Source organism: Desmodus rotundus, chromosome X (assembly GCF_022682495.2).
Source record: "Desmodus rotundus isolate HL8 chromosome X, HLdesRot8A.1, whole genome shotgun sequence".
Taxonomy (NCBI): Eukaryota; Metazoa; Chordata; class Mammalia; order Chiroptera; family Phyllostomidae; genus Desmodus; species Desmodus rotundus.
Window position 1 is genome coordinate 40,932,825 of NC_071400.1, and position 9,456 is coordinate 40,942,280.

A 9,456-nucleotide genomic window follows, 5' to 3' on the forward strand; every position below is an offset into this window, starting at 1 on the left:
TCTGTGCCTTTTTTTCAAGCCAGTTTCCTTTTCCCAAATGCCCTTGTTTTCTCATGCTATCCGCTAGGGCTCAGCTTACCTGTTCCCTTCCTCAAAGCTTTCTATCAACTTCTGCTTCATTTAGCCAGACAGCATATATATAACAATGGGCATATATATGACTACATACTGTTACCAATTTTTTTTGTATTTATGCATCTTATCTGTCCAGTTAGATTTTAAATTCAAGCATGAGAATAATCTTTTTATCAGTTAAAACATATGAGAACAATTAAAAAAAAAATAAAACCAAGCATTTATTTACACCAAAGAATTCCAACACTGGATCTTTCACATATGAAGAACAAAGTATTATATATACACACAGCAAGGGGTGGCAGGGCTGTAACATGAGAATAATTTTTTTATCAGTCAAAACATACGACTTTATTGGTGATACACAAATGAAGTCTTTGGTGGATAGATTCAAGTCAAAACGAATGATAGAACTGTAGGCTATTAATAATGGACAAGTTCACTTCAATTTACATAGAGGAACCAGTAAAAATATTTCCATTCAAACAGCATGATTAAAGTCACAAATGTGTTTTCAATACAAAACGACTATTTGGTATTCATAAAGTGGTTTAGTTTAAAGCTGGAGACTGTCACAGATAACATCACTCTGGATGATACATTATTCAAACCTGCCAGCTGAAAGAATCACTTTACAAAATGAGCAAGTGGAGAAACAGTAACTTTTAATTTTCATTGCTTCCAGACTGCAGAACCAAGGAATTTCCTCAAGTCTTTTGAGAACACATAGCCAATCAGAATTTGTCAACTAGTTTTATAACTTTCACTTTCACCAAAAGGTCATGGTGATCTGCTAAGGCTCGAATTTTCTTAACACACACTCCAGATGTAGTACATAAGTAAAAAAGGGAACCTTTATTGAATTCTCTGTAGTTGAATACTTCTGCTCTGAGATTATCATAGATGATCTCAAATAGAGTAAGAGCATTAATAAGAATTTCTGATTCCACATAAGAATTATACAGGGAACTAAATGATGATGGCACTTGGGTACTGAGCAGTTTTTTTAACATATCTGGATTTTCAGCAAAATTTGACAGTATTTTCAAAATCTCAACCTTGATTTTTCCACCTCCCTGAGATAACAAACGAAAAAAGTTTGCAATAGAATTGACAAGCAGGTGTTGGTAGTCATTAGTAATAGTCATGTTTGTTAAAAATTTTAGTCCAACTATCTGTACTGCTGAGTTCAGATTTGAGGCCATGATATCATCCATCACTTTATTCATGTATACCTGAAGCCGGCCCTGATTTTCATAATTCTCACTCAGGTTATTCATAGCCATTAAGGCTTTTTCCTTAATATGGGGATCGGTTTTGTTGATCATGTTTGCAATAATTGGGAGGCCTCCTAGTTTACGAATTGTATCTTGGTTGCATGAATAATTGGCATTGTTGCTCAGAGTGAGCAAAGCTACCTGTTGGATGAAAGGATCATCCGATTTCTGAAGCAAAGCAAGTACTTTCCTGAGATCACGGACACCCAGAATCTCATCAATATCATAAGGAAAGGGGCGCTTCTGCATGGGAACAGGTCTCTTCCCTCTCCCTCTCTGCTGAGTCTCAGGCTCAGAGTCTGACTCTGATTCTGTGTCAGTCCACCCAGACTCCCCATCCTCAGAATCAGGGACCTCTGCCAGGAAAGCCTGTCCCCCATTAGCGGAGGCTGCAGCAGCTGCTGCAGCCCCATCCCCAGGGCGGAATCCCAGCCCCAATTGGTCTACTTCAACCTTGCTGTTTTTCTTGCCCTTGCCTCCAGCGTGGGACTTGGTTCCACCCTTGGCTCCACCTTTGGGTACAGCTCCAGTCACTGACCCGGCTTTAGGTATTGCCCCAGTATGAGCCCCAGGAGTCACTTTCTTAGCAGCTGCTGCTGTTTTAGGGGACCCCAAGGTCCCAGGAATCTCTGCAGCCTCAGAAAGGCCAGGTAGTACAGAAGCCTCTGTTGCTTCAGTAGGTGCTGCTCCCTCAGTAGGTGCTGGTGTCCTGGGAGGCACTGCTGATGCCCTAGGAGTTTCTGCTGTGCCAGGGGCATGTGCCAATTTGGGAGCCCCTGCCTTTTTGGGGGCCTCTGCAGCCATGAGGGTCTCTGCCTCCCTGGGAGGTGGTACCATTGTCAAAACCAGTTCTGTCCCAACTACTGATTCTGCCTGCGGCCCAACCCAGGCCCTTTCTGCTTCCAGGGCCTGACTTCCAGGCCCACTCTGAGCCTCAGCACTGGATGCAGCTGGTGCCACTACCTCAGCTGCAGCTGCATCCAGGGCAGAGGCCTCATCCTGGGCCCTGTCCTCTGCCCCAGTGTGGACTGGGGTTGGGGAATGAAATTCTGGCCCAAAGTCTATTGTGAATCCAGCCCTTAGTCTAGTTCTATCCCTGGCTCCATTCCCAGCCAGAGCCCTTGTCTTGGGCTTGGTCAGTCTCCTCTTCATCTGGTTTCTTCTCCTAGTGTATTTGTAGACACAGTACCAGGCACTTGCCCCAATCACTATCCCAGCGGCTACACAGCCAGCATCCCGAACTCGGCTCATGGTGTAGCTGGAATAATTATCTGATCTGGAGATGGAGTTGGCTTGCCCAAGCAGGATGTGTGCACTCAGAGCAAGCCACTTCAGCTCAGGCTCACAAATTCTGCAGAGGCTGCAAGTCAAGCAGGACCTGCAGTAAAGGATAGAAATGAGGCTGAGGGCTCTGGCTCACTTTGTGCCTAACAAGGCCTAGAGAAGAGTTTGGGGACATGATGCTTGATGGGTACCCAGAAACATGTGTCCAGGCATGTGTTGCTGATTCAGAACCTTGGTCATCCAACATTTTCTACATCTTCATCCTTAGCCTACCCTGCCCAATGAGAAAACAAATTTCCCAGCACCTAAATAGGGGTTTAGAAGCAGCACTGATGTTAGGAAAGCAGGTGGTGAGCAGAAAACTCAATAGAGATCCCAGATTCTACTCTGATTCTTCCTCCCATGACCCCAAGGGTCTCCAGATGGTGCTCATGCACATACCAATCATCTGTGAGCAGTTTGCCTTTTTCCAACAGGCTTGTAGTTGTGCAAGGCCCAAAAGGAAGACAGACCTGTGGAGAGATCCCAGAAAGGGTGTTTTGGGGCCTTTTATAGATGGATTCTGCTTCCTTTCTGATTTGAACCCCTGTGGGCCAAGTTTCTCTCACAAACCTCCTCTTCCCATCCCTATCACTTTCTTCTCTAACCTTTAGTTAAGAAGGTGGATTGATGTACACCCTCTCCCTGCACCAAAAAGGACAGGCCCAGGGCAAGGGTGTCTAGTAAAGAAGATAGAGGAAGAGGAACCTCTGGTTCCAGATCTGCTCTGGTTTCTTGCACATCCCCAGCAGGGATTCCCAGTCGGTTCTTACCCCCATACTAACCTCAAAGGATTCAGGGCTGTTTCTCCCTCCTCGTTCAATTAGAACTTCATCTTAAGGACAGACTGAAAGATAGAAATACAGACAGCTGACGTTGGAACCTGGTGGATGGAACAAACCCAGGACAAGTCCAAATAATTGCCTTTTAGCAGTCACGTACCAAAATAACAAATGGTTCCACCTCTCAATTCCGTCAATTCTTCTCACCTCCCCCGTTCCACCCCAATCCCTCACTCCAGTGCAGACTCCCCGGGTGCTCAAGCTCAGCCCCTCCTTCCTTTTGTCCCACCCCCTGTCCGCCATTTCTCAGGGACAGATAGCCACACCACTTCTGCAAAGAAGCAGGAGGGAGCGGGGCGAGGATGCAGTGAAAGCTGGTTGGGACGCGGGTACGAGGATTACTGCCAAGCAATCTAGTGCCCCCTGCTGTGACTTGTCCTTAGTCCCCAACTCCCCAGGCCTAGTATTAACCTACAGAACTGGAACCCCACTGTCTGCCCTTTCGATTTGAGGGTCGTGATTTTCTACTGTTTCTCCGCTCTGGGTAACTCCTCCCACCCTCCACCCAAATACCCCGTTAACCGCCATTTCTCCCGCCAGGGTACCCAAACTCTTTTCCCAGGAATGCAAAAAAACGGAGGTGATGGGCCATATGGGCCGGAGGTGTCTGGAAAGTAGCCTGGGAGTTAGCACGGAGGTTTAATACCAGATTCTTTCAGGGCTCCCCGCTCCTTTGAAGCCCAGAAAGTGCCAATCCTTCCATCTCCCCTACAGAGGCTGGTACCCCCATTTCTCAGCACCTCCAAAGGACAGAGAGCCATCTGGTGGGGAGGGAAAGGTGCGGAGATGGTGGTGGGATGGGGGGAGGTATCTGCAAAGTAAGGGTGGGAGTGAATCTGCCAGACTGTTTTCCAAATTGCGTGACCCTCCAGTTACCCTCTTCCAACTTCCCCACTGGCGTTATTGCTCTGCCACATTATTTTCTCTTCCTTCCTCATCTCAAAACAAGACGGGACTTGGGGTGCAGTCCCCGAGTGTCAAAAACAAAACCGAAACACTGGCTGGGAGAGGAAGTAAGCGGATTTTCCGCAAGTATATAGTCTTTCAGTTCCCCCTCCCCCTCTTCCCGCGACCCACCTAAATGATCTGCAACTGATTGCGGGGATCTGGAAAGCCAGCCAGAACGGGGGGAGGCAGAGGCCCCGGCGGCCTCAGAATCCCGCATCTCGTGACTACCCCTTTCATTGGTGCCAGGCCATGCCCACCCTCACACCCACCTGCCCGGATCTGGGGGAATTTTCTCCTCCTCCTCCTCGCCTGGGTTAAACGCACCACAGTGCGCAGCGAAATACAGTTGGTACCCAGAGGAGGACGGAGGACGGCTGTCAGGGCTTTAAGTACCTTTGCTCACGTCAGCTCCTGGTCACGTGAGGGCCGCATCGCCAATAAGCTTGGGTCTCCAATTTCCACTCCCATCAAAGCACTAGCCTCCTCCTTTACTCCCACTCCCACCTCACCCTACCACATCAAGTCCTGTCACTCATTTTTTTTTGTCTTTGTACTCCCAGAGGCCAAAAGTAGCCCCTTTTCCGTATTTTAGAATTTGCCTTTCTCTGGTTACCGAGGAGGGAGATGCATTTTCTTGGGCTATTGACAATTTTTACTTTTTTTTTGGTTGGGTAATTGTATCATCCTCTTCTGGGCAACTGGACACTCTTCCCTTGTTCCACCTCCAATCCCTGATCACCTAGTGCCCATCATTTGCTTTGTAGTTGGGTCCCTCCTCCAGTATAGGCAGAGGGCAGAGTGTCAGAAAGGAGACGAGAGGTGGGAGTGGGGGCTGTACTTCTCCAACACTCCTCAGTTTTGTTTTTAAAGCCATCACCACCCTTCATTACTATAGTAAGAAAATACAAGAGTTCAGTGTGGGAAACAGCAACAAAAAATGAGTGCTCATGTTTTATAAAAAAGATTTCTGATATTGGAAGGCACCATTAATTCCGGTTAATTTTTACCATATAGAAAATGAATTCTATTGACTGTGTAGGAAATAGTTTTCCAAACATGCTAAGGTATTTAAACAGGTAAAAAAGGAATTCTTCTCAACAAGATAAACATGTTTCCATATGATCTGTAAATTGTTCCGTGGAGAGATATTCACTTGTCTGATATTATTTATTTTGGACAAATAATATCCTACTTTTTCTCTTTCTGGGACAACTTTTAAGTTGGACAAATAAATGATCCTGTCTTGTTCTGTTAGAGAAGCACATTTATTTAATCTTCCCAAAACATTGCTGACTGCTTTATGAATCTCCTGTAATTTTATGGCTGTAACCATGAGAGGTATGAACACCTATCCTTGGATTAAGTTCCAGTTTTGTGATTCAGTTCTGGGCAAAAGGAGCTGTCAGGCCAAGTTGTTAAGGATGCGAACAATGCAGAGATGGTCAAACCTCCCTGTCCAGTCAAGGGGGTGAGGAAATGTGCTTCCCCTCTATACACTCCCATCTGCCAGAGCCTCTCATCAGCTGCAGTCAGGCACCTGACTCTGTTGCTCACTCCAAAGGTAAAATGTCACCTTTCCACAGGCGCCCTCCCTCTGTCTGCTAAATTCCCACAGAAGTACCTCAGGTATGCATAGAAGGGATTGCTGATCCCAACTATCCCTGCAGCTGTGGGTTTCCATGAAGCCTGGAGAAGTAATTGCTGGCAGAAGCACCCAAGTCTGCTTGCTCTGCCCTCATTCACTGTGTGGGAATTAACATTGCTCTTAACAATGTTTGACAATGTTTGACACTGTTTGCTGCTAACACCTGGCCTGAGAAGGCCAGCCCCCTCTCACCTCTGACCTCCTCACTGCAGGGCACGCAGGGAGCACCTAGCCTTGCTGCAAGGTCATGGCCTGCAGCCCATGACCACTTTGGTGCCTCCTCAGCCAAATATATACCATGCCCCAAGGGACTCTCCCCACTGGCCTCGCTGACCACATTGATTAACCTAGAGTAGGTGTTCTTTTTTTTTTTTTAGATTTTTATTTACTTATTTTTAGAGAGGGGGAAGGGAAGGAGAAAGAGGGAGAGAAACATCAATGTGTTTGCCTGTCGCACACCCTCTACTGGGGACCTGGCCTGCAACCCAAGCATGTGCCCTGACTGGGAATTAAACCCATGAGCCTTTGGTTCACAGGTCTGTGCTCAATCCACTGAACCACACCAGCCAGGGCTAGAGTAGGTATTCTTAACTGGTCACCACTGTGGTCTACCTGAAATTCTATGCAAGTTTTTGTTTGTGAGTGTATGTGTGGTTAAGTGCATTTCATTTCAAAAAATAGAAGTCATTGACCTCATCAGTTTCTCAAGAGGTCTGTGACAACTCCCCCAGATAGTGAGAACCAATACAATGGCCTAGAAAGTCTGTGTTACATATAATAGTTTGGATTAGAAATCTCTTTTTTTCCTGATAATAACTAACATATATTACTGATTAAAATATTCAAAACAATAAGGAAATACATGAAGTAATATATTTTCCAGTCCCAGCCACTACTAACAATTTCTAACTTTCTTTTTATGAACATATTAGTAAGTACATTTGTGCTTATTAATCAAGTTCCAAATTGAGTAACAATAAACAAATAATAGGTATTTGAAATTTGCAAAACAAAATTGAGGAACATTGACATCTTAACATTGGCACTTCCCCCTCATGAATAAGGCACATCTTCACTTTGCTCAGTGTTAATCAAATTTCATATGTTTCTTCTGCTAAGTAAATCCTATCTAACTTTTCAGGTTTTTCTAGGTATTTAGTAGTCTTTGTTGCTGAAATGCTATTCCTTTCTCCAATTGCAGCTTCTATTAGGTAATTTTCTGTTTAAGGAAAAAGTTTTCAATTAGCAATAATCACGCTTCGGATAAACCTCATTGGCTACGATACTGCCACTGCGCAAAGCTGTTTAAGGAAAAAGTTAAATTATTTATTTTATATCTGCCAATTTTTGTGATCTGTCTTACTAATTCCAATAGTTTTCAGGTGATATCTTTGGTTTTTGAAGTATGTATACATAATCATCTACAACTGATGATTTTTCACTTCTTTCTTTATAATATTTATACTTTCTTCCCTTTTCTGCATGTGCTACATTGACCAGAAACTCTAGAACTATGTTGAGTAATGGTGGTGCTTGAGCACCTCCTTATCTTGTTCTTGAAGGAAGTTGGAATGCCTCTTTTGTTTCATCATTTAGTGTAAATTTTGCTATTCTGATATATTCTCTCCTTGTTTTCAGGAGTACTTTCACTTGTAATTACCAGTCTTGAAAAAAAAAAAAACAGTACAAATAATGTCAGTGAATGGAAGCACATCCTAAATTCTGTGGTCTTGTTAGCCACCAAGGAATAAGGAATATGGCAGGCCAAAACAGTCTCTCTGTTCCTCATCAGATTAAAGATCTTTTAATATCAATTTAATTTAACCAAGAATGATTCATTAAATTATATTTATATAATTCTTCATTGCATAAATGAAGTTTCCCCCTTTTCATATTATACTATTAGGTCTTTTTAAATTTAGAAATTGATGCGGTCATTTGCAAGCAGTGTCTATGGCATTGTGGCTGAGATGAGACAAATTCATATGGATTACCGACTCCCGCGGAGGAAAAGGGATGGCATGGCCACTCTTTCAAGGGGAGAGCACCCCAACCCTTGCCTTGACAGGCTTTTATTGGCTTAATTTCCATAGGAATACAGGCATATATAGAAAGCTCATCCATCATTGTCAGGCAGAAATGATCAAATAATAGATAACATTCAAAGAACTATGAGGGCTTATTTAGAGTCAGGGTCAGATGACTAAAGGGCCACAAAAGTTTGGGGAAACAAGCTCCTTTCAGGCTTGGACCCTTATTTAAATTGAGGGTATTAGCAAAGCAGGTTTCATAGGATTTTATGCATTGTTTCTTAAGCCTGATCTCCCCAGGGAACCTGCCCTTTCCAGCACAGGTCCCAGCACAGGTCGCACCCACCTCCAGCATTGTTTCAGGCTTAAGGCATTATTTTGGGCTTAAATCAGGGAGGGGAAGTAAGGCAACCAAGAGATTAGGAGACTTCTTGCAGACAGAATGAGGACTCAGGCTATGTTAAAACCAAGGGGTGAGGGTCTATCACCCCCTTTTTCTATAGCCCCCCAAGTCCTTCCCTGAGGGCACCTTCATGACCATACCAGTCTTAGATCATCCCTCCTTTGAGGAATCTTACCCCTCATTGGCTAACCAGTCATCCGCCCAGGGCCAAGCAGGGTGAAGTGGAAGGGGGCAGAGGCAGTGCCCTTACCAGGAAGATAAGCTTTGTCTCATAAATGGTTTATGGTCCCAAGGTCTTTTTACTCTGCCTTAGCCACAGGGGATTACAGTCTCTGAAACCAGGCAGGGCAGTTCCCCTCCCCCCAAATGGGTAAAGTTTATTGAATGCTTTGATTGTAAGGTTTCTTGTCTCCTTCAGTTTGCTGTTGTAATGAATAGTATAGATAGACGAGCTACCCTGTCATTTTGTATCCCTGTAGTCTATTTAAAAAAAATTTATTTATTTAGTTTTAGAGAGAGAGGAAGGGAAGGAGAAAGAGAGGGAGAGAAACATCAATGTGTGGTTGCCTCTCATGCATCCCCCACTGGGGACCTGGCCCACAACCCAGGCATGTGCACTGACTGGGAATCCAACCGGCAGCCTTTTGGTTTGCAGGCCTGTGCTCAATCCACTGAGCTACACCAGCCAGGATCCTATAGTCTATTTTCAACACATCCTCTGAATTCAAACTCCTCACCCTCTTCTCACGATGTTTAAAGTAAATGCAAATGTTCTTACTACAATTGACAAGGCCTTACTCTCTACAACTTTATTATGTCTCTGCTTAATCTTTTATTGCTCATCCTCTACCTCCGCCATCTGGCCTCATTGCTGTTCCTGGAACATACTGGACCCCTTGCCTTCACAGAACCT

General features: G+C 44.5%; 1 protein-coding gene and 1 pseudogene across 4 annotated transcripts; both read right to left on the reverse strand.

Annotated features, from left to right (window-relative positions):
* Positions 1-295: 295 nt before the first annotated feature.
* On the reverse strand, positions 296-4,863 carry ARMCX2 (armadillo repeat containing X-linked 2). Of its 4 annotated transcripts, none has more exons than XM_045186551.2 (4): positions 4,735-4,863; positions 3,461-3,522; positions 3,078-3,148; positions 296-2,730 (listed from the first exon to the last, which is right to left on the reverse strand). In XM_045186551.2, the coding sequence occupies exon 4, from the start codon at positions 2,601-2,603 to the stop codon at positions 810-812; it is 1,794 nt and encodes a 597-aa protein (XP_045042486.1). In that variant the 5' UTR covers positions 2,604-2,730; positions 3,078-3,148; positions 3,461-3,522; positions 4,735-4,863; the 3' UTR covers positions 296-809. The 4 variants fall into 4 exon arrangements, with proteins under 4 accessions (XP_045042486.1, XP_045042487.1, XP_045042488.1 ...); XM_045186552.2 differs by having other exon boundaries at positions 4,595-4,863; XM_045186553.2 differs by lacking the exon at positions 3,078-3,148.
* A 2,420-nt stretch (positions 4,864-7,283) lies between these two features.
* LOC112321387 (U4 spliceosomal RNA) lies at positions 7,284-7,413 on the reverse strand (annotated as a pseudogene).
* Between the last annotated feature and the right edge of the window lie 2,043 nt (positions 7,414-9,456).